The 26709-nt window shown below is 33.3% G+C and overlaps 1 protein-coding gene across 8 annotated transcripts in view; it reads right to left on the bottom strand.

Moving 5' to 3' along the window:
• Positions 1–26709, bottom strand: part of TLL1 (tolloid like 1) — a 262444-nt gene that overhangs the window by 52434 nt on the left and 183301 nt on the right. For 4 of the 8 annotated variants that reach the window (XM_060299643.2, XM_060299644.2, XM_060299646.2 and 1 more), the window contains 8 exons: positions 24221–24538; positions 19792–19894; positions 17183–17299; positions 15848–15993; positions 6233–6428; positions 4476–4601; positions 3239–3399; positions 622–802 (listed from right to left, as the gene is read on the bottom strand). In XM_060299643.2, coding sequence (XP_060155626.1) covers positions 622–802; positions 3239–3399; positions 4476–4601; positions 6233–6428; positions 15848–15993; positions 17183–17299; positions 19792–19894; positions 24221–24538 — 1348 coding nt within the window. The remainder of the gene's footprint in view (positions 1–621; positions 803–3238; positions 3400–4475; positions 4602–6232; positions 6429–15847; positions 15994–17182; positions 17300–19791; positions 19895–24220; positions 24539–26709) is intronic. The other 4 variants (XM_060299648.2, XM_060299649.2, XM_060299650.2 and 1 more) reach the window with 1 other exon arrangement.

Raw genomic sequence — 26709 nt, 5'->3', positions numbered from 1 at the left:
TCAACTAAACATTAAATTCCAAATGTAGACATGTCAACTGCTAAATGTATCCAATAATATATTATTTTTATTAAAATTATAATTTCCATATTTCTAGGTCTCTTACTGCAATCATTTCTATAATGATGAGGTAAAGTATGATTTTTAACATCTGCTTAATAAAAAGAATGAATATATAATAGTAAGAAGAGGAATAATAAACATGTTGCTAAGCAGTAAGAATAAAAAATATGTTGCTAAAATGAGACCACATATTCCAAAGACAAAGATAATTTTGAAAAAGTCTGCCACTTTTTGGAAGTCTGGTATCATTATCGCTATCTACTTATAAAGTCACTGTGTGAAAATATTACCATAATAATTTTGTGTTATTTTTACTAGCCTTTGAAATATTTGATTAGAATTTATGTAAGATCTAAGTGTTTGAGAGGTGCATTTCATCAGGGCCATTCTTATTAATATCCCAATTTTAAAAAAGTATTAAACTAGGATAAATGTTCATGCATTCTATGTATCTCCAAGTTCATTTACAGAAAACTGGGAAGAATGGATAGCATACAATTTAAGCCAATCCACCTTTAAAATCTGTAATATACACATGTAGCATGAGAATACTGATACCTGAGAAGAAATGTGCTTTGAAACCCTTCTTGGATACAGTATTGTCAGATTTGAATTCAATTCTCATATTGTTGAACTGAGATGTGATCACTTCAGGCACTTCAGCACCACAAAATTTGCCATGCAATTTAGACTCAGAAGAAAGACCACTCCAAATCTCCACATAATCGTATTTGCAAACCTAGAAATAAACATGGTTACTGTAATTACCAGATTTGAGAGCATCAGATGATTGACATTTACTTTTTTTTAATTTACTGTGTTTTTCCCTCTTTACTCCTGTGGTAGTCAAACTGGACTTAACAGGTCCAAAAATCAAGAAAAGTGTCCAAATATGAAGCAGAAGGCATGATAGACAGATGAGAGAATTTTGCTCCGAATAGCCCCAAGAGATGTATATACAAATGTATGCTTGTATATATGTATTTACAGCATACATATTTTCCAAAAAATACAGACTTAAGGAAAACTGCGATGAATAATTGTTTAACAAAGCATATGATTGAACTCTGGGCATGATGCGTACTTTGCAATATGTCAACTCAAATTACTGGCTCTTGTGATATTAATTAGGTGATAAATAAGCAAAATGTTGCTAGGAAAAATGAAATAAGTTTTCTGTCTACTTTGTTACAACTGCAACTTTTATTTAGAGAGGGCTCTGACACAAGATGGGATAATGTTACCGAAGCTAAAGTTGTTTGATATTGATTTTCCTTTTAGATATCAGTAAAATGAATAAAACAATGAAGTTATAACTTAACCCAGTATTCTATAAGTCAAGATTTTGCTCATGATTTTATTTTAAATATTCAAGACTTTAAACTATGAAAATGCACAGAATTTTATTAATAGGATTCCACACAGTAACCTCATCATAAGTTTAAGAATTCCAGGATATGTTACAGAGTTTGTAAAGGCTCCTTCCATGAATAAATACTGCTACCATGAGAAAAATGCTTTCAAGCACAATGCCCCATTTATTTTAAACCATCTACCCTTCTTCCTCGTAAACATAAACGTTTATCCTTCTTAGGAACATCTATCAATTAGTGAATCAAAATGCCATTCTGCCACAACCAACAGCTTTAGGTAAACTGAGAAAGTAGAAGCCATTCAATACTAAGCTCACATTACATTGAAGAACTGGCAGGGAGATTCCCATTTTCAAAATGTGTTGCTCATATGAAAGCTGTTCTAAGATTACTATAAAAATACATTCTTAATTTTAATATTTCCCCAAATTTAAGATAATTATTAAAGAAAAATGATGTTTTATGTGGATAAATTATGTAAGAAATATAAATTGCAGTCTTTTCCATCATAAAGCTTACATGATGTAAAGAAGATCTCAAAATGAGCTCTAAAATTGTACAATTCTCTGAAATATCAGTGCATTACACTTCATATTTTAATTTTCTTTAAGCAACACAAAAGTCTGCACTTCTTTTTAACTCAAAACCATAGAAATACCTTGACTACTACAAATAGAATTTTTAAAAAATGATTAAAAGAAAGAAGGATAAGTGGGAGGGGAAAAAAGAAGAAGCAAAGATACATACACAAAGACAAAATTACGGTATAAAACCCACAAATATTACCAACAATTATTGTCCAGGAGCACAGATACATTATATTTCTGTTCTCTCAGTTCTCTGTGAGTGTTCAACAGATATACATCAAAGACAAAATAATTTTTGAGTGAATTTTATCACACTTTTGGATCTCATTCATTTTAAAATAAACACAGGAAAAAAAAGTTGTTGGGAGTAAGGATGTGGGAGTTAGAGAAAAGAAAAGAAAGTAGAAAAGCTGAAATAGAACAAACATTTATTACATTTTCTCTGGACTTAATGTTGACCGATCACACAAGACACAGTTCTAAAAGTTGTCATCTCTAGGCCTGACATTCCATTTGAATTTGGTGTGTATGTACCAGCACATAGGAATTCTCAAATAAATGATTTCATTTGTTTAAAAGTGATCACCAGACAGAAAACTGGATGTTTACTATGGTAAGCTATAAAGTCAAAGGGAAGATAGTGTCAACTAAATACATGTTTTATTGAGGTTAAAAATATTTCTTTCTTCTTCTCTATCTTTCTCACTTTATCTGTGAACCATAAGCATACTCATAATGAAAAACTACTTATATAATGAAAATATACCCATTTCCACAAGTGAAATATACCAGGTTTTCCCAAAAAGGTATTTTCGTTATGACTCAACAAGTGAATTTTGGTTTATTTTTTCTAAAAAAATCTATGTGACATTACCCTAATATTTTCATAGTACTTTAATAAATCAGGAAAATGCTGGGGGGTAATTTTCAATCTCCCAGAGACAGTCTAAAATATCATCCAATGCCAGCAGGAATTATAAGCAGTTGCAGAAACGAGAAATAGAGCAAAGAAAGACTACAGCATTTATACTATTGTACTACTGCAATTTTCCTTCCTCCCTTCCTTTTTTCCTTCCTTCCTTCCTCCCTCCCTTCCTTCTTCCTTCCTTTCTTTCTTTCTTCTTCTCTCTCTCTCTCTTTTTTTTTTAGTTTACCAGATTGTCTTTAGGGATTCCTAAAACACTTTATAAAAAAATATATTTATTATTCACTTACTTCATTGCCCTCCAATTCAAAAAACTCAAACTTCATAGAAATTCTGTACTGTGTTGGTGCCACCACTTGCCACACGCAGTGTTTGTTGGGAGGGTACTCCTTGGGCCAGCCTGGAGTGGTTATGGTGCCATTCAGTTTTGTAAGAAGTCCTCCGCAAGCCGCTAAAAAGAAAGAAAAGGGAAAGGTTTCCCCTAATAAATCTACCCCCTTCTTAGCACCTTTCCATTGATAATCAAACATCTCAGTATTAAATTTCAACCATCTTCTGGATTTTTCGAAATCTAGAAAGCTGCAGTCTCTATTCCTTAATCTTTAGTACAACTATTTTAATCATCTAATCCAATTTATAAAGTGTTATTTTGTAGATATGGAGCGAAGAAAATGATGGCTTTACACTTTAGATCGCTTCAAAGTTGGGCGAGCAATATAAAGAAACCTGGGGGTCAGATTTCTTATATTTTAAGTGTGTATAATAATACCTACACCACACGATTGTTGTGAGAATTAATAAAAAGGTATAGGTAAAGTACAATACAGCATGATGTATTAAGACCAAAATCAATTGTTTATTTCCCCAAACTCTTTTTTTTTTTTCCAAGACAAGGAAGGAGTTACTTGAGCTAGAAGGCAAGGTAAACTATAGTAAATAGAGCATATTTGTTATTGCAAAAACTCCATTTAGCAACTGGTTTTCTTTCTCTTTTGGATGATCTATTTAAAAGAGGTACTATTTATGTTACCTCTCTTTCTTATTGATAGTGAAATTAGGAAAGTTAGGGTTTCAAAAGTAAGTTAAGTGAAATGAACATATTGTACACAGTTCCTAATTAATTCCTAGGGAGTCAAGAGTTAGCTAAAGTAACTGGTCTCTTGAATTGCCTTTGAATATATAGGCATATGTATGTATATGTGGATATGTATGTTAACTAATATAAATATTACTATATTTATAAACATATTTTTTAAACTACCTGTAATCTCAGGTTTACCATATTTGGTAAGTTTCTAAAGTGTATTTATTTTTAGTAGTCATGTGGAAATAACAGCCACATAACTTCATTATTATCTGGAATACAATGTCCTGTGTTTTAAAGATACTGTATTTTCTTCATAACTGTGTCTATTTTATTCTAGTATAAGAGGGAGGCATAAAAAGAGAAGGAGAATGAGACTACATGATAGAAGGAAATGGGTAGGGGTTTCAGGCAAGGAACCCCACGTGCAAATCTGGTCCCACCTTCGCAGGTCCTTTTGTCAGGTCCCAGCTCATAGCCAGGCTCGCAGGAGCACTGGTAACTGCCCAGTGTGTTCAGACAACGCTGCTCACAGCCTCCACGGTCAGGCTTGGCACACTCGTCTTCCTCTATAAAAATGGCGACAATTAGACAATTGATTTCTTCAACGAAGGAACAGGAACAATTTGCAAGGCCTTGACTGATGACATAGAAGAACCCATGTCACTGTAATCTAAGAATTGTGTAAGAACCAGAAGGACTGGTCCAACTGAAGATCACCTCATCTCAGACACAGTATGTTTTTTTCTGACTTTAAAGTTAAAGAGGATTATTAAAACCTAGAGATTTTTCAGAATGGAATAGAAAAACTTACTGAAAAAACATGGATTCACCTGTTCATTTCATTGTATAGTTTGCTAGGTAGCCTGAAGAAATGCTTTTAAAGTAATATCATTATTAAGAAATAAAATATGGTGACTAAAAATTAAAAAGAAGGAAAACTATGAAACTTAATAGACCTCTTTAAATTGAAAACATTCACTGTTTTTTATATAGATATGTTGATCCAGAAAATACAATAATTCCAGATTTTTGTAAACAGAAACTATTTTAATTGTATATGGTAACATGAAAATATATATGAAATAGACATATGAAAAATATATACTGTTTAAAAAACACATATTACAAGGTACTCCATAATCTCACTCTTTAGGAATAACCTACTGTGAGTTAGGAAAACAGCAAACAATATTCTCTGGAGAAATTATGCATCATCCAAAGACTAGGCATTTTGTTAAGCAAATACACAAACATCACGAGAGAGACTCTTATAATATGTTTCTTCTACTGTAAAATATAACATAGAGAAGATTTAAACCATGTAAATGAACAATTTAATGAATACTTGGAATACATATAGTAGAAGTGCCAAGGTTCTCTGCCTTTCAGTTCAAATGGTGAGCATCTAAGTAATGCTCAGGAAAAATCAATTATATTATTGCTCTTTGAATAATGAAAATATCTAGATATTATTCACACTAAATTTTGACATACACTACTGAATCCATCACTTATTCTTTAAAAATTATTATAGAGAAAATTTATTTTCTCTTCACATAAAAGAATTTTATTCTATAATAACACACTTAACCTAAGTGCCTATGAATTGTCAAAATACAAATCTGATGTTATTATTTGCACTAAAATAGCTTTCTTTTTACCTGAGGAATACACACCAAACATGGGACATGAAAATAAACTAAAATTTGCTTATACAATTCAAAATTAAAGCTGATCAGCAATAATGTCAAAAAGACATTTTAGGGATCAGAATGTTCTACTAAGGAGGCCATACATTATTTCTAATGTGACAGAATTCTATTCTCTAAGGGATGGTTTAGATGCTGCCACCTGGAAATAAATTGATAAACTATATATCAGTAATCCCCTTCTGGTTATGAACCCTTTGTTGATTACATTGCAAATATTTTCCTCTTGTCTGTATATTTCTGGATTTTGACTATTTCCTAAAAAACAGGTGGTAGAATATCCTAATGGAGTTCCTACCCTGTGCTACAAATCTCCAAATTCCAGTTTTATAACCAGTAAACTATTCCATCAAAAACCATCAAAATATCTTTATGAATAGTGCATACGTCAATCTTCAATATTACTTTATTTCTCCCCTAACTCAAAGATAAATACCACATTTATCCTTGACAGAGAAAATCTTCCACTTTAAATGATTTCAAGTTACCTTTAAAAAAATTGGCAGCGAACCCTGCTTTGTTCACAGTTCCATCAGAAACAAACTTCATCCACAAGGTATTGGAGGTAGATCTGATATCTTCAGGTTTATCATAACCACAAAAACGCCCTATTAAAGGACTATTTTCACTGGTTCCATCTCGAACTTCTAGGTAGTCATAGGCACAGTTGTCATGTCTCTCAATCTGTAATAGTAAAAATATGTGATCTATCTCATTAATAGACAAAACAATTTCTATAAAAAAGTATCATGTATTCTCAGTGCCATAGTACTAACATGGCCATATTACTTATACCAAAAGAGAGCATTTCTGTTGAGTGTGTATGGTAATATCTACACTGTCCATGAATAAAGGATGTATTATTCTGGTAGAGAGACAGAGGAAAAAAATCTATGAAAAAGTGCATCTACATGCACTAGGATCAATAGAAGTTAACTGCCTTTTAAAATAAAATAAAAATACAAGTAGTAATTCTTTGGAAAATAGAATTTAAGAGAATCCAGACTAATAATTATCATTAGAAATCTGGGCTAGATATGCTATAAACAATGTATAATTTGTTCTGAAACATAGTTATAAAAATTGCTCATAGTTGATCAAAAAATCATTATTTTTTCAATAGAGTGGCTGAATTCATATTATTGACAAATGTTGCACTATTTTAGGTTATACATATCTTTTTGAAGCAAAATCTGATAACATGGGGATTACATTTCTTCCTAGTCTATGAAATCCTTTATCCATAGTTAGCATAGCTTTGTGTGGGAAGACTACTCCATTGTAGAACTAGCACTGGCTGCCCCTCTCAGGGTAACAGGCATGTTTAGATGAGACTTTTACCTTAACACATTATTCTTGACCTGTGCACCCTGGATGTACTCAATCTCTTTCCTAAACAACTAAATGCAAATACTAGCTCAGACTATTGGCTTTATGAAGAAGTGAATGTTTGTAGACCTTTGTTTTAGCTCTAAACTTCTACAAAAAACAAAACAAAATTTACAAATTGTTTTATAAATTGTAAGACAATTTCTAAATAAATTCTTGCTTTTGTTTTTTTCATAGAAAATGGGCCCTAACTCTGAAGTCTTAATAGAGTCAACTACTTATTAGGTATTTGAAGCCGGAAAGCACTGACATCTATAATTATAAACCATGAAAAGTATCACATGTTGTCAACCAACATTCAACATACAATTCACTAATTTATGGAATTCTCCTATTACAGAATGAATGTCAGGGAACACATTCATTCTATGAACTACAACCTGTATGCATGAAACTTCTGGTATAGTTGGTTGAAGAAGTCATTTCCTGATTTGTCAATACATTAACAATGATAGTCTTCAAATTAGGCAGCATAAGGACAAACAGAAAAAAATAGATTTTGAAGCAGATTTGGTTAGAACTAAGTACTGCATTTGCTGCTGCCCTTTTCCCAATCACAAATCAGGATTCATTTATTTCTTCAATAAATATTCAGTGCTGGTTCTGTTCTGTGCACTCTTCTCACTGCTTAGTATGCATCATTCATCAAAATAACAGAGCCTCGCCCTGCTGGAGCTTATACTGGTGGGTAGAGAGCAAAGGAACAATAAACAAGGTAAATAATAATCATAAAATATTAGAAAATAATACATTCTATGGAAGAATACAAAGTGAAACAAGATAGGAAGTATGAGCAGTGGGGGTGGTGGGATTGAAGGTTGCAATTTTACTATCAGTAGGAGCTCATTGTGACTCATAAATCCAGATTTTTCCCTAAAAATGTATTCTCTTCGTGTGTGGAATTATGGGAAAGAATTGGAAAATATTTAACATTAAAAATATCTCATTATTTAAAGCATACTTTTGAGACAGTAGCTGTTAAATAGAGAGGTGAGGGAGAGCTAGCAGTCTCACTAGGAACAAAATTAGTCACTGGGGTGACAAGGCCAATCTGACCAGCTATAACACACCTTCTTCTCTCAGTCTTTAATACAGTCCCTTCAAAATCAGAGTTCTCTATAAATATGAGAACATTTCCAGATGGCCAAAATCTATTCATTGGTTAAGGGGACATATAAAATAACATCTAAAACTCTCAGGGTGTACAACTTGATAAAAGGGTAAGCAAAACTGAACAAACAACAAAACTGTAGGAAAAATAACCGAAGGTCTCAGCAAGTCAACCTATCTATCTTCACCTGCTTGAGCAGCACAGAATGAAATGCTTGCAACTCATGAATTATTTTGGAAAGGGGGAAAAGGCTAAGTTAGAAGAGGAAAGGGAGTGAGAACACACAATGAAGAAAGTAGCTGCTTGCCATGGAAAGTTAATTAATAGAAAAAAAATCACGTTGCTTCATATCAACAGTCATACCAGAGTAAAAAATAAGAAGGTTAATTAAAATGGGTTTTTAATTACTATTTATGAAGAAATTACTGCTTTTGAAAATTACAGTACGAAGAAAACGAGAGACACTGTTGAAAAAAATTACATATGATCAGTAATTAAAAGGATATAGGGGCTTCCCTGGTGGCGCAGTGGTTGAGAGTCCGCCTGCCAATGCAGGGGACACAGGTTTGTGCCCCGGTCTGGGAAGATCCCACATGCCGCAGAGCAGCTAGGCCTGTGAGCCATGGCCGCTGAGCCTGCGCGTCCGGAGCCTGTGCTCCGCAACGGGAGAAGCCACAACAGTGAGAGGCCGCGTACCACAAAAAAAAAAAAAAAAAAAAAAAGATATAGGATAGCGGGTATTTCCCTGTATATAAAACTCACTCTGTTCCTTTAACAGTTAAACAATACTCTTTAAATTTTAATTTATAGTATATTCACTGGTTACGTTGTAAAAATTAGAGCTTTAAATATTTTATATGATACACAAAGTGTAAATATCTCATGGGTAAAATGAATAAAAATGACCAATTTTAGGATTATTTCACCAGTACCTATTTATGAATTACATATTACTTATATATTATTATGCACCTGGTATTAGGGATAAAACAATAGAAATATACACTGTAGTCTCACACAGTAAATGCCATGGTTGTTGACCTACATATCATATCAATGACCTCCATAATCTTTGTTTACATGTTTTTCCAGTTTAATTATTTTAATCCTAATTGCAATACCAGCACAATAAATCTTCTCTATTGGTGTTAATTATAATTATACCTCTTCAACTACATCCACATAACAGTAATGATGGTGAGCACAAATGAGAGTTTGAGTTATTTTATGTTATTTGTGTAACATTTTCTCCAGCAGTATCGATTACTTTATCAATTAGTATAAATATAGTTGAAAAAATAAATATGGTTGAAGCTAAAAAGTGGATAAGTTCATTGATGTTATGCCAGTAACCTTAGGTACCATGAGAAAAAGAACACCAAAGTCAGTAATTCATAAAAAAAAGAAAAGGAAAAACAGTCTCTTCTTGATTTAAAGCGTGGACATGTAATAAATATGTTTGGTAATGATAATGCTGATTTATTACAGACTTTAAGGTAATCAGAACACAAACCATATAGGAATGTGGCAAGTTTATCATAACGTAAACAGACCTAATATGTATATAAAGAAAACAGTGAAAGTGACATTAAGCTCTGAAGATTGCTTTAGAAAACTGATATATAAATGATATTGGAAGTAAATCCAAGTACACAAAGAAAGAAGAATAAGTACAAAGCTTAGCCAGAAGGGATTAATATTACATTTCATTACTAAGTGTGGGGGGTCCATGTCTTTACTGGCAGGTTAGAGAGGAAGCATCAAAAAGCTGAGTTACTTTATTTAGCAAGAACTAAAATCAATTATAAGTAACCTAAAGTAATCAGCCTCTCATTCTAACACTGCCAACCAGTGCAGAGCTTTGTGGTCAGTGCATGTGGGGGAGCTCTAAGACTGAAGGAATGCCAGCCCTGGAGCAAGATACCATACCCAGGCTCAGGGGCCATTCACACACTTTGCTTTCATTTTACAATCAAATTTCCAAATAAATATAACATTGCAAAAACATCTACTGCAATACCTACTTATTTGTAAAAACCTCTGAAAACTCCAAAGTTTCTAGGTAATAGTTTCAGTAAAACTCTCCCGTACTCCCTGAAAAATTGAAAATAAAATTACCATATGATTCAGCAATTCCACTTCCGGGTATTATATTTGGAAAATTGAAAGCAGGGTCTTGGAGACATACTTGTACATCCATGTTCATATCAGCATTATCCATAATAGCCAAGGGGTGGAAGCAATCCAAATGTCCATCAGTGGATGAATGGATAAGCAAAATGTGGTCTATACATAAAATGGGATATTAGCCATAAAAAGGAAGGAAATCCTTTCAAGTGCTATAACATGGATGAACCTTGAGGATATTACACTAAGTGAAATTTTTAAAAAGTGACACAAAAAATCAAATATTGTATGATTTCATTTACATGAGGTACCCAGAATAGTCAAATTCAAAGAGACATAAAGCAGAAGAGTGATTGCCAGGGGCTGGGGGGACGGGGAAATGGGAAGTTGTTGCTTACTGGGTAAAGAGTTTCAGTTTTGCAGGATGAAAAGTGTTCTGGAGGTTGATTACACAACAATGTGAATGTACTTAACACTATTGTGTCATACACTTAAAAAATAGTTAAAATGGTAATAGTAATAAAATAGTAATAAAAAAAAGTCTTCTATGAGTGTTAGAATGTAATTTCAAACTATAATTCATACTATCAACTCCATAAATGATTTAACTTTTATAGATAATATAACTTAAAGTTCTATACATTTGGAACAATGCTAAGTCATTATTTTTTGCTTTGGGGTAAAATGTTAAAGAAAAGTATGACTAACAAAAACAATCAAGATTAGCATTTATTATTAAAAATAAATTAATTTTAATAATGAGAAAAATACAGTAAATTTAAGTAATAAATGCTATGACAAAAAGAATTTTAAATAAAAAGGAAAAAAGTTTAATAGATTATTTTAAAATGTATCACTGTCATATTTAATATTTTATTAATCAGTATTAGTTTTATTTTTACTATTTAATACTTAATGAATATTGATATGTATACAATTAGAGCTCAAAAATGGAGGAGAAAAATCAAAATGCTCAACCATGTGAAAATCAAAACCATAAGGCTGGGTTAGGTCTACTTTTATATGATTCAGTTTTCTCAATGCTGCCATTTGATTTTTTTTCCCTTCATGACACAATTATTTTTAACTCATAAATTTAATAAATATTTACTGAAAACCTGTGATGACCAGATAATAAATATATACTTGATAGTATATAAACAGTGATGAATAAAGAGACATGTCCCTGACTGACAGGTATTTATTGATTAAACAACTCAAATGTACAAATGACAATAGTTATGATGGGAAAGAATTTATTGCCATGAGAGAATTAGATGCCTCATTCTGCTACCAAGATCTGGGTGTAAGAGTGCCAGGCCATGGAATTGGTATCACTCACAGTCTACCAATTAAGAACTGTGTGACCTTGGGCAAGTTTATTTAATCTAATCTTTCAGAGCAGAATGATAGCCTAAACTATAATTCTGAAGAGCTACTTTATATAGTAGCTCTTATATAGTCATATTCTCTTATACAGTCATTAACCAATATATATTCTTAGCCAAATATCCAAAAATAGTGCAGGGCAAGCATTAAAATGTTAACTAATTAAGATCTTGTCTTGGCTTCCTAGTTCATTCACAAAGACTAGTCTACTTAACTCAAACTAATATAAAATATTTAAAGGAATTAAAGGATTACTCTTAATCAGGTAATTCACAAAGTACAGCTGACCCTTGAATAACGTAGGAGTTAGGGATGCCAACCAAGAACAGTTGAAAAACCGCCAACTGCTATCTCTGCCTCAAAAACAAAGGAACTGATAAATGACTCACCCAAGGGAAGGAGGCTGAAATAGTTTGCAGAGGTTCACCACTTAAACCCTAATTCTTCTGATTCCATATATTGTGATCTCTAATCAAACACAAACTTTCCCCCACACTTAAAGATCTGTAAAATGAAAATAACAGGTACTATGTTTATTTTAAAAAGTCTACATATAAGTGGACCCCTGCAGTTCAAACCTGTGTTGTTCAAGGGTGAACTGTACCAAGATAAAAAACTTTTGTATGTAGTTTAGAATGTTGCTAGTAATTATGGGAAAGACTATTATATACTATGGTTTTCAAAAGTAAAGTATAACCAAATCACAGTGTGTAGAAATATTTATAAGTACCTCAAATGTAATCTCACTTAAATAAATGTACGTAGGGATTTTAACTGAACATAACTAAGCTCTGGGTTTATTTCACTTATTTCCTGCTTTACTGACATTTGTTTGAAGTTATACTATTAAAGTCTCCCCAACTTTTTCTCTTATGTATTTCTGCATACTGAAAGTTCTCAAGTGAAATAGTAGTATAGAGGCTTTTTTACAAATAACACCACTGCTGAAGAGAAGACGAGTTCTTCAAAATGATTTTAGACATTATCTACATTCACGTACAAACTCACTTCAGTATTGGTCTTAAGAGACAACATACCAGTAACTACTAGAGAAGAAAAATCTTCCCAAAGGTGATGATTACAGAAGTATTAGGACTCTATTACCCTCATTAACAAAAGCACTTGTTCAGATTTCTTTCTGTACTTACATTAAAATCTAAGTAGCATTAGGAGAGGTGAATATTCATGACATAAATTCACAGAAAGGCATAAATAATGAACAGCCAGTAAGTTCTTTATAGTAGATTTCAACAGAACTAGCTTATCTTAAGGGCCCTTTTATCTGAAAAGGGAGAGAGTGACATAGGGAATAAAAGAGTTACAAAAATAGAAAGTGTTTGAAAAAGTCAAAGACTGATATCAGTGAATAAAAACAGTTTTGTCAGAGAAAGACACAAAACACTGAGAAATAGTGAAGATATTTTTAAAATTATACATTTTAAATATAAAATGCATAAGCTGTATATTGAAAATGTTATGTAAACAAAAACAAATTGATATAAACAGATAACTGAGTAACTGAAACAAACCACCTAATGACCACTAGACCAAATTAAAAATATATACAGTTGATTCTCAGTATTAGCAGTAGTTGAGTTCAACAAAGTCACTGAAAACACTGAGTTAGTGAATACTGATTCATGCCTCCTGGAGAAATACAAGGTTAGGTTCCTGAGAGCTTCTGGTCACAAAATTTTTGTCATCAAATCAATACTTAACCTTGCTTTATGTGTGTTTCTGTTTAAAGGTACCTTCACAGATATTCAAATTCATTAACAGTGAACTCATGGCCAACAGCATTATAATGCACGCCTGAAAGTCTAACACAAAGATTTTCTCCATGAGGCACATGGGGAGTAGTGTTTGATAAAACTTTAAGCAGAGGAGTGTTTGATATAACTTACATTGTGAAAGTATCATCCCAGCTGTTGTGTGGATATCAGGATATGTAGGGCAAGGGTAGAGATGTGAAGAGTTCATCAAAGTTCCAAAGCAAGAGGCAGTGATTACAACAGTGGTGGCCAGAAAGTAGGTATAAAGTGGTCATGTATGTGGTATATTTTGAAGACAAAGCAAATGGAATATGCTTATTAATTGGCCTTGGGGTTTAAGACAAAAAATGGAATTAGGGATATTACTTGAGTAAATAGTGACATACTGAAACACTAAATACTGAAATAGGGAAGACTGAAGGTGAATGGGTTAGTGTGGGTAAAATAAGACAATCAAAGGCTTGATGTTAGTCAGTTAAAGATGAGAGGCCTACTAGACATTCAAATATGTCCAGCATATGAATAAAGGAGGAAAAACATAAGGAAATAAAGCAAAATGAAGAAAGGACAGGAAACTAGAGATAATAAATAAAATGTACTATCAGCCAAACTGTGACATGACTCTACCTCATTTCCAAAGCTTAGCAATAACTTATTCATTCACTTAATCAACAAGTATTTATTAAATGACTACTCTGTGTCAGGCATGGTTTTAAGTGCCTGAGGTGTAAATCTTTCTTATTTGTCCTTACATTATCCTATTTTTGAAGAATATCACTCTTACTATATTGATATATCAAAACAAACAAAAAAAACCCAGAAAACCAAAAAAAAACTGCAAACCAACTAAGCCAGCAATTTCTGCATCTCAGTTTTTAGATGCATGGAATGAATGTATTTGCTGACATCACTACTATAATAGAATTCTATAAAACATTGAATTATATATTGAAAGGCAGTTCATCACTTAATTTTTGCAATAGCACAAAATATTAACACATGTAATGTGGTCATTAGATAATTTTTCAATGAACCAGTTGTTTTGGTCTAAAAAGTGAGTCCTACCCAATTTTAGTTTACTCTTTACAATAAAGTGTTCTATTTGAATAATGTTTGCAATCCAATAAAATTTAAAAATAAATGTGAATCAGATAATCTCAGAACCAAGGTTTCCAAAAATGCAAAGGGGTCAGGGGCATAAACATCATGATCACAGCATAAAAGAGAGTTTTTTCATGATTAAAAAGAAATATGTCTTGAAAATTAGAAGGTACAAGCAAAGGGGTAGAGACAACACCAAAAAATATGTTACACAGTTTACAGGTGGGGGTATGAATTTCTCTGGACTTTTGAGTAACACCTGGATTCCCCTGGGGCTCCTGCTATGGGGACTGGGACACCACACTCAGTGGCAAGCACATCCTGGCAATGAATGGGGTTCTCTACACTGGCCTTCTGATCACTTGGACAGTAAGTAGGCCTTCTAATTTCAGTAAAGAAATAATCTCCAGTAATGGCATCTGGATCTCTAACTCTTTCTTGGACCTACTGCCAGCACCTCATCATTCCTTCCTACTCCACCTTGGGCTCTCAATTTCTAACCTGATTCTGTAATTTAAACATGCTCAGGAGTTCTTGACAATTCCCATATCTCTTAGCTTCTAATTCCTCACTCAGTTCTCCCCACTACACAAAAATGACTCATTAGCTAGTGCAGTAGTTTTAGATGCAGACTTTGCTCCAGGATTCTGACTGGCCTTTGGTTTATTCTGCCCTCATCTAATAATGCAATGTCGGTGCTGATCTCTTCCCCAATAAATATTTTTGATGAAGTCAAAAGCTCCTAAGAATATTTAAATCCCTGTTTTTTTATATAAATAATTTTCTGCATAATGATAAAAAGTGAAAAATGGATTTACACTGTAACAACAAAAAAAAAGATGATCTACCTTTAACCTCTTAGTTTAGAAGAGAAATAAAAGTTTTTTATTTAATGGACTCTTCAAGCATTCTTGTGAAACAAGCCTGGTCATTTGTCAAAAGAAACTATTGACAGTACTTCAAACATTCTAATTCAAAAAGCACAGATAATGTAAACTCACTTTAATCTTCTTGAAAATGTCTGCAGTAAGAGGAAAGAAGAAAAAAAAAAAAAACCTCTTTCGCTCTTGATGTTGCATTTTATAGGCAATCCTTTGCTTCTTTGTTGATGAAAAAGCTGATTCTCTAGTTCTTTGCTTTTTTAATGAGGATCCCTTAAATGCACTGTCATTTATGGAGGATGTGCCCCACAAAGGCTGCCTGAAGGACTTTACCTCAAAGGCCTGAAAGGTCAGCCCAACATAGCAGTCTTCTGACACTGCTATTTTCCATACACATTCTTTCATCGGCCTGTAGTCTTCGGGGTAATTAGGAGACTGAATCTGTCCTTCATTTTTACGTATCTCACCTCCACAGATAGCTGAGGAAAGCAAAAATAAACAAATAAATAAACCTAGACATGCCATTTCATTTTCATTTGCTTCTAAGATAACATTTTAGTTTGGTGCCTGGAGCTGAGTACATAAAAACCAGGTTATAAAAATCAAGGTTGGCTGGTTGTAAATATTTAGTTGGTTAAAAAAAAAACCTAGCCACTTAACTATAAATATTAGATAACAGTCAGCAGAGGAATATATGATTTTTTATCACTGTTAATTCACAGTTTTACAAAAACAAGCATTTTAAAAAAAAACTTTAAAAACCTTTTGAGATTTTGTAATTTATTCTATGTGAGTTTTCTCTGACTCTCTGAACTGCTTCTTTAGGTCTTTTACCTCAGTGGAGGAGCTGATCAGGAGAGAAGCGCCACAAAACTCTCTGGGCCTCTGGCTGTGAGCGGCCCTCGTGCTCAACATCTGTGGCTCCATCCAAACCATACTCTTCACAACCACACAGTTAATCTCTAAAACAAATGCTTCCATCCTCTTAAAAGTCTAAGAGAAGCAGAAATCTTCTGTCTTCTAAATAACCTAAACTTCTGTGCTGGCAGAGGCAGGAGCAAGAAGGGTCTTCTCTACCCACGATCTGGCAAGAAGGTTTTTAAAGCCAGGAAGCACAATGCCAGTTTACTGTTTTAGATACATATAGAACAAAGCCTCTAGTAAATTCTTCTTGAATGCTGACACTCTCATTTAGACAAAGCAAGCTCCAGAACTGTGCGCAATTACTTTCTGTGCAGTTTCCTTTATCAAGGCATTTCCGCGGTATAGCCATCAAACACATACAAACTCAGCACAAAGAGAAGTGGTAATTTCTTCATAACATTTTAATGTTGTCATGAAAAAACAACCGAAGTTTAAGAACTCTTTTGCCGTTTGTTGTTGCTGTTGTTTTCCACACATCTCTATAATGAGTTTTTTTTTCCCCACACATCCCTGATGAGTACATTTACATGTTACCACATTACTGGTACCAGAAAGCAGGTTGTTTCTGCAGTTTAAATTTACCAAGTATTTTTATTAAAATCATCATAATGAACATTATAATACAGGTTTAGAAAATTTTGTAATTGAAATACAGTTACAATATCATTCTAATGAAATTGAGAGAAAGGATATTTCTGTTTAGAGGTCTAAGAAGAAGCCATCTCTAAACTCAATGTGACTTGCCTTCATAGATAGCTGCAAAGCCCTTTCCCACCCAATTACTGCTGCTACGAAACTCAATCCACATTCTGCTGTCTGTAGAGGTTAGAACTTCAGGCAATTTGTCCCCACAGAATCTACCTAAAAGAAATAAAAGAATAAAGAGACTCCTAAATATGACTTTATATTCTAATTGCTTTTCATACTAGCTACAAATTGCATACATAAAACCTGATTTGGTTCCTGTATCTACCCCTAGGAACTAGAGCTATAATTATTCTTTAATATTTACTTAATAAAGGTGGATAAATAAATCTCTTCATATTTATTTATAGAATATTGGAACATATCACTCTCAGATTAACTGACTGATGTCAGTATCATTATCTGTAGAATTAAGTAACAGCTAGCTCAAAACATGTCCTATTTGTAAAATGACACATGATATATCAAGGTGGGGAATATTATTCTATGGAAAACAGAAAAAAGTACAAGTGATCCTGAAAAACTGCTTCAAATGTTCAATTTGCTCATTAGTAGGGAAGTGACAGCTCAAAGTATAGTTCTTTGTTTAGCCATGTTCAATGGCGACTTGTCAGGGAAACCCACAGACTGCCCAAGGATCTTATGTTACTACATACATCTCATCTATAAAGCTGTAGTATGTAGTGTAGTAGGCAGAATGGCAAACAGTATCAGAAGACTTAATAATGAGTTCTAATTTTTTCTGATTGTTTATCCACAGGCAAGTATAATACTGAGCAAATATATTATTGCCTGTCATTCCTTCTTCCCTCCTTCAACCTTCCACAAATATTCGTTGCTTACTGTATATCTGCTACTGTGCTCTAAGATTTTATGATGACAGAAAGTTAAATATGACAATGCACATGAAATAATTCCACAAAGAATAATATATTGTCATCCATTTTTGTGTGCCCTTGGTAATGATGTCATACATAGTTTTAGTATATGAAAAATGTCAGTCAACTTAAAACAAATTCATACTAACAGATAGCAGGTGAAAAAATGTCTCCCTAAATGGCAAAGTAAATTAGGGACATGTAAAAGAGAGCAATGTCCCTTAAACTGTAATGTGTGGGAAAGGGAGAGGGTGAGGGATAATTAGGAGTATGAGATTAACAGATACAAACTACTATGTATAAAATAGATAAACAAAAAGGATTTACTGTAAAGCACAGGAAACCATATTCAAAACCTTGTAATAACCTGTAATGGAATATAATCTGAAAAAATAATATATATCTATATCTGAACCACTTTGCTGTACACCTGAAACTAACAACACTGTAAATCAACTATACTTCAATTCTTTAAAAAAGGAAACTGGAAGAAAGTAACCTGACTAAAAGAGAAAAAGCTATAATGTGCATATGAATTGCCAGGGAGTCTGTCAAAATGCAGTCTCTGGTTCAGAAGGTACGGAGTGGGACCTGCATTTCCACACTTCTAACCTTCTAAGTGATTCTGATGCTGCCAGTGTGACAACTACACTCTGAGGAACAAGGTCTCAGAGGAAATAGTGGGGAAAGCTTTCCACATGAGCATTGTAATCAGACTAAGCCAGTCTGTGAGGCCATTATACCCTGCAGTGTGTAATGCTGATGGCGCTCTAAAAAGTGTTCTCAATATTTCAGTTTTAGAATTGGTTTTCAAATATGAGTTTAATGAAATGTTTTCTTTGGAACACACATACATATATTACAAATTGCTTCATCTAGGCTAAGAAACTAAATGTTCAATACAATGTTTTCCTCATCCTGACATCAAATTAGCTCAAATCTTAATTTTTCCTTATTTTTAAGCATTTCTACAGATCTCTTGGACTTACTAAGGCTGCTGTCACTTTTAATACAACAGTGTCCATTCAGCAGGTTTTAGATATTAAGAAGAAAAGATATGTAGGCAAATAAACACAGCTGAGTAAAGCTACTTCTAAAAATAGAAGTACAATCTCAAAAAAAAATGTCAGTAGAGTAGATGCTCACATGCTTACAGCAGCTCTCACCTTTAAGTAAAACAGAGGGCAACAGAAAGTGCCTAATGTAAGTTAGTGATGTGGTCTGTGGTTAAATGTTGGTAGCATATTTTCATGAGCACCAAATGTGAGCTACAATTTATGACACAAACTACAGATACACCTTCTCAGCCACAAAAACCTGAGTAGCAAAACTGTGACGTCTACAATAGGAACCAATATCCTTGGTGCAGGAAGCCAGCAACCAAATGTGTACCTAACAGCTCATGCTCTACTGCCTTAGCAAACAAAGCAAAATAACATACACACACAAATACACAATTTATCTGGTTTACTCATTAAAACTCTGATTTTAAAATTAAAAATACAGAATATGTGATGATTATTCACTATAAGCTATTCTAAATCATTATGTTCAGGTCCAAATACCACCTCATAATTGAAACTGGTTTAAATCAATTAATTGTCTATTTATCTATCTGTCTGTGAGTATTTTTGCTGTGATTGAAAAAAGTATAAGAAAAATTAAAATGTTGGTCTCATACATTTTAAACCCTAAGATAACTCTTGAAAGAATTGTCTCTGGACAAGACAGACTACATGCATAGCCACATGAGGCAAAAAAATCTCTTACCAAGGAGAGGTGATTTCCTCCAGTACCCATCTCTTACTTCAATGTAATCATACCAGCACAAACTACTTTTGTATAGGTCCATCGTAGTAAAGTTTAAGACAATCTTCAAAATGTAACAAAAGAATACACAGATTAAAAATGATTGTAACTTCACATGGCTAGGAACCCAGGACTACTGTGAAAAGAGATTCATAGCAAATTTTTTTCCTGTATTAGTATCCCTCTAATATTTTTAAAATAAACACCTCAAAAAAACACCCATTTTCTCATTTACTTTAATGTCTAACAATTTAGAAGCACAATGTCAATAAAGAAACTAAACATTTCAGCAATTAAACCAAAGTTTCTGTAAAGTTAATTTGAACAATTGTGAAACAAACAGAAGTCTTTATTCAAATAGTTTATTTTGAATTTTCTTAGATAAGCATGACTTAAACCATGAGAACTTCTGATTTTACTGAGTGTCTTCTTTTTAATAATTTATTTCAGACATCTATAATTACATTAAAAATAACCACCATGTGCCATATTCCAGGAACATAATATCATTGTGTATGTTGAAATGTTTTAAATACAGCTCTAGAATTCAAATTTGTCCATGTAACTATAATCAAAGACAGATGTCACTATGTTTCTCCAGATCCAAGAATATGTATTCGAAGACCTTTTAAGTTAGAAGATCTTATACATGACCCTTTATTCTGTACTTTGTTTTGAAATGATGCTGCCTTTTAAGATAATTCAAGAGCAACTTTAGAAAAGACAGTTTTCTTACTGCTTTATAAAAAGACTTTACTTTTCATATAATTAACTTTCTTTTTAGTTGATTACACCAAAAAGTAGAGCCAAACTAACATAAAAATGCATATATCTGCTGAGGTAAAATTCACTTGGAAAATACTTTTTTATATTCAAAAACTCATTCTAACTCTATTCTGCTTAAAACATATAAGATGCTTAAGGTGTACAATGAACCTGTTCTTTAATCTAGAAATTGAAATGGACTTTGTCCAAAAGCAACAAATTATGAATATTTGACATACTTCTAATATAAAACTGTAGGTTGTAACAGTATTTACAGAATCCTTTTGTGTCAATATAAAAATTCCAATGTAGGAAGACTCTCGAGGAATGAAAAAAAAAGGAAAGAAAAAGCATAATTTTGAATCCATATTCCCTAAAAGTACTACCTTTTTTGTGTTAGAAAACATATACTTCTCCCCTTTCTTGAGCAAAGTATTTAACAGAAAGGTAAGTACTAATTATGGCAAATCAATCCTCACTCAACTAGCTTACTTCTTCCTAGGATGAAGATACAGCATAACAATAAATATTTCTCATGGCATCTTATATCTCAGCACCATGATGATCATTGATGAAATTGTATGCCAAAGTTGGTTTTAATTGCCCATATAAATAACAATTTCACAGAGATGGAAATTAAGAATTTATCTAACTATAATGAAAGTCAGTTGTACCTTATAATGGTGTTAACATTTCACCGTTAAATTCAACATTTACCAGTTTCTTTAAACATGTACTTTCTTGATTACAAAAGGGTGAAATCTATCAAGGATGTGAAAATAGAGACAAGATGTTGTTTAACTGTAATGCAGTAGGTGTGGCATAATTTGCTTCAGTTTAATAAAACTTCATTTATTTCTTTCTACCTTATTTATAGTTTTTTTTCTTTTTCCTTTGTTTTTTTTTCTTCATCTGATTTTATCATTCTAAATATTCTAAAAAACCTTTTACAAGAATTTCCAAAATATCAAAGGACAAAGAACTAATCCTTTTTTTCCCTTTCTTTTTCAATAACCCTCCATACTTGATTATCAAAATGCAGTTTCTAAACTATTTTTCTGTAGTTACCAATATGCTTGCTCTTCCATCTCTGAATACCAATTCAACATTAGGTTATTCTTAGGACATAATTAGGAAATAATTTCTGGTTTTCCCCCTTAACTTTATATTTACTTTAAGTCTGCTACAAATGGGGAATACTACCACTGTCTGATATTAAGTTTCATTCTCCATTTGTATTTTCCCTGTAGCAACCACCAGGGTTTCAACTCTGTATGATCATATGAGAACTAATTTATTATAGCAGAGAGGGCAAAACTAGAATACAGACACAAACAGTAGACCTCAAGGCTCATTTGTGGCTTCCTTCTGGGGTATAAAGGAGTTGTATAATGGTATGCAAAGAGTTTCAACTTCCTCCTTGATGAGGAAAAAATCAGCTAAATTGGAGGGATGTGTGTCATCAAAATTTATTCAAAATTGAAACGATGTGGTTGGATTGCTAACAAACAGTTAATATTTGAAGTCTGGAACACACACACATACACATACGTGCGTGCGCGTGCACACACACACACACACACACACACACACACACAGTTGGAAGGGGGGTAACTCTAAACAGAAAAGTTTCCTATCTTGTTTTTAATCTATTTTAAACTCCAAGCACTGTGAAGGAACAAAACTGGCCTACTTTAATGTAAAACATAGCGTCCTTTAGAAGCAGAAAATGTAATAAAGATAGGTTTTCGAAAATCAAATCTTAGGGCTCTGATGTAGAAGTGAAACGTTGGCCTTTGAATAAGGTTGCTAGCAGAATCCATAATTGAATTACAAATCAAAAGCACTTGAAAAATACTTGATTGTTTTATATTATGCTATTTTATATAAATACATTGCATCTTTTTTTCAAAGAATGATGAAATAAAAACTACCTAGCACAATTATATAGATGTTTTATTTCTTATGTTAAGTATCAGTTTACCATTTCTCAATTTAAAATTAATCATAGTTCCTCTGGAACATGGGATTGAGGGAGATACAAGGAAAATTCTAAGATTTCCTGTGATCTGTTCGGGGTCTTACTTGCTATTCTGCAAATTAAATGGATTCAATTGCTGTGGAGTTTGCTTACTAAAGACTTTGTTTTACAATCTTACAGAGTGAACAATCTTGAAGAAAGGCAGATCAACAGTCAAGGGACTAGATGTCTGGAAGTCTCCAGAGAATGATATAAGCAGTGAACTTTTGTCAGCACGATTAAGACATTACTATCTACCTAAACTAATTCCATGAACACCATAAAAAGACCAATTAGAATAATATTTATACCTTATAGTGCTGGGGATGGGGAAGGTAGAAATCTTGTCAATTAGACTGATATTATTAAATAGTTTTTAGAAAGAGATATTAGAATTAAAAGCAGTAAAATAAAATAGATTTCAGGGCTCCATCCAGAAGCAGCTTGGACAAGTCTGATAAACTCTCTAGGCAGACAACTATTTTTTTCTCAGAAATAAGACTAGGGGCAAAATCAGGGACCAGTAAACTATACCCCATGGGCCAAATCCAGCCTGTAGCCAGTTTTTGTAAAGAAAGTTTTGCTATACACATTCGTTTACAAATTGTCTATGACTGCTTCTGCAATACAATGGTAGCACTGAGTACTTGAACAAACTGCATACCTGGCAGAGTCAAAAATATTTACTGTATATCCTCTCCAGAAAGATTTGCCAAATCCAAGAATAATTGATAATTAAGGGTTTGTTCAGTGCTGAACTATATCATACTAAAGGGAAAATTTGCATTTATTTTCACAACTAGGAGTTGTTTGTGACTTTGAGTGAAAAAGTGTAGGTTCAAGTTCTAGCTTCTCAGTTTGCTAGTTTACTTAAACTTTCTGAGATTGAATGAATGTTCTTGCTATAAAATAGAGATCATCATATCAGGCTGATCTCAGCAGAATTAAATCAGAGAGATTTAATTGGATAATGTGTAGAAAAACACTAAAGTAATCTAAATACATTGTTAAGATTCTCATGTATTATTATTTTCATGGTACATACTTGAGCATCCCTTACAATATAAATCCTGAACAGGAGTTGAGGAAGATGGCATAAGAGTAAGAGGCGGAAATCACCTTCCTCCCCGCAGATACATCAGAAATACATCTACACGTGGAACTGTTCCTATAGAACAATCACAGAACGCTGACACGTCACAACACATATTAATCAAACTACCAAAAATTAAATACAAAGAAAACATATTAAAAGCAGCAAGGGAAAAAACACAAATAACACACAAGGGAATCCCCCATAAGTTTCTGGCAGCAGAAACTCTGCAAGCCAGAAGGGAATGGCAGGACATATTTAAAGTGATGAGGGAGAAAAACCTTCAACCAAGATTACTCTACTCAGCAAGGATCTCATTCAGATTTGATGGAGAAATTAAAATTTTCACAGACAAGCAAAAGCTGAGAGAGTTCAGCACCACCAAACCAACGTTACAACAAATGCTAAAGGAACTTCTCTAGGCAGGAAACACAAGAGAAGGAAAAGACCTACAATAACAAACCCAAAATAATTAAGAAAATGGGAATAGGAACATACATATCGATAATTACCTTAAATTTAAATGGATTAAATGCTCCCACCAAAAGACACAGACTGGCTGAATGGATAAAAAAAGATCCGTATATATGCTGTCTAAAGAGACCCACTTCAGACCTAGGGACATATACAGAGTGAAAGTGAGGGGATGGAAAAAGACATGCCATGCAAATGTAAATCAAAAGAAAACTGGGGGCTTCCCTGGTGGCGCAGTTGTTGAGAGTCTGCCTGCCGATGGGGACATGGGTTCGTGCCCCAGTCTGGGAAGATACCACATGCTGTGGAGTGACGGGGCCCGTGAGCCATGGCTGTTGAACCTGCATGTCCAGATCCTGTGCTCCACAACGGGAGAGGCCACAACAGTGAGAGGCATACATACGGCAAGAAAAAAAAAAAAAAAAAAAGAAAGAAAGCTGGAGTAGCAATTCTCATATCAGACAAAATAGACTTTAAAATAAAGACTATTACAAGAGACAAAGAAGTACACTACATAATGATCAAGGGATTGTTCCAAGAAGAAGATATAACAATTGTAAATATTTATGCACCCAATATACGAGCACCTCAATACATAAGGCAAATACTAACAGTCATAAAAGGGGAAATCGACAGTAACACATTCATAGTATGGGACTTTAACACCCCACTTTCACCAATGGACAGATCATCCAAAATGAAAATAAATAAAGAAACACAAGCTTTAAATGATACATTAAACAAGATGGACTTAATGGATATTTATAGGACATTCTATCCAAAAACAGCAGAATACACATTTTTCTCAAGTGGTCATGAAACAGTCTCCTGTACAGATCATATCTTGGGTCACAAATCAAGCCTTGGTAAATTTAAGAAAATTGAACTCATATCAAGTATCTTTTCTGACCACAACAGTATGAGACTAGATATCAATTACAGGAAAAGATCTGTAAAAACTACAAACACATGGCGGCTAAACAATACACTTCTTAATAACCAAGTGATCACTGAAGAAATCAAAGGGGAATTCAAAAAATACCTAGAAACAAATGACAATGGAGACAAGATGACCCAAAACCTATAGGATACAGTGAAAGCAGTTCTAAGAGGGAAGTTTATAGCAATACAATCCTACCTTAAGAAACAGGAAATATCTTGAATAAACAACCTAACCTTGCACCTAAAGCAATTAGAGAAAGAAGAACAAAAAAACCCCAAAGTTAGCAGAAGGAAAGAAATCATGCACATCAGATCAGAAATAAATGAAAGAAAAATGAAGGAAATGATAGTAAAGATCAATAAAACTAAAAGCTGGTTCTTTGAGAAGATAAACAAAATAGATAAACCATTAGTCAGACTCATCAAGAAAAAAAGGGAGAAGACTCAAATCAATACAATTAGTGATAAAAAAGGAGAAGTAAGAACTGACACTGCTGAAATACAAAGGATCATGAGAGATTACTACAAGCAACTCTATGCCAATAAAAAGAACAATCTGGAAGAAATGGACAAATTCTTAGAAATGCACAACCTGCCGAGACTAAATCAGGAAGAAATAGAAAATATGAACAGACCAATCACAAGCACTGAAATTGAAACTCTGATTAAACATCTTCCAACAAACAAAAGCCCAGGACCGGATGGCTTCACAGGCAAATTCTATCAAATATTTAGAGAAGAGCTAACACTTATCCTGCTCAAACTCTTCCAAATATAGCAGCAGGAGGAACACTATGAAACCCATTCTATGAGGCCACCATCACCCTGATACCAAAACGAGATAAAGATGCCAAAGAAAGAAAACTACAGGCCAATATCACTGATGAACATAGATGCAAAAATGCTCAACAAAATATTAGCAAACAGAATCCAACAGCACATTATAAGGATCATACACCATGATCAAGTGGGGTTTATTCCAAGAATGCAAGGATTCTTCAGTATATGCAAATCAATCAATGTGATACACCATATTAACAAATTGAAGGAGAAAAATCATATGATCATCTCAATAGATGGAGAGAAGGTTTTCGACAAAATTCAGCTCCCATTTCTGATAAAAACCCTGCAGAAAGTAGGCATAGAGGGAACTTTCCTCAACATAATAAAGGCCATATATGACAAACCCACAGCCAACATCGCCCTCAATGGTGAAAAACTGAAACCATTTCCACTACGATCAGGAACAAGACAAGGTTGCCCACCCTCACCACTATTATTCAACATAGTTTTGGAAGTTTTAGCCATAGCAATCAGAGAAGAAAAAGAAATAAAAGGAATCAAAATCAGAAGAGAAGCAAAGCTTTCACTGTTTGCAGATATCATGGTACTATACATAGAAAATCCTAAAGATGCTACCAGAAAACTACTAGAGCTAATCAATGAATTTGGTAAAGTAGCAGGATACAAAATTAATGCACAGATGTCTCTTGCATTCCTATACACTAATGATGAAAAATCTGAAAGTGAAATTAAGAAAACACTCCCATTTACCATTGCAACAGAAAGAATAAAATATCTAGGA

Source organism: Globicephala melas, chromosome 5 (assembly GCF_963455315.2).
Source record: "Globicephala melas chromosome 5, mGloMel1.2, whole genome shotgun sequence".
Classification (NCBI taxonomy): Eukaryota; Metazoa; Chordata; class Mammalia; order Artiodactyla; family Delphinidae; genus Globicephala; species Globicephala melas.
Note: the sequence above shows the minus strand (reverse complement) of the source record. Positions and strands in the feature narration are given on the sequence as shown.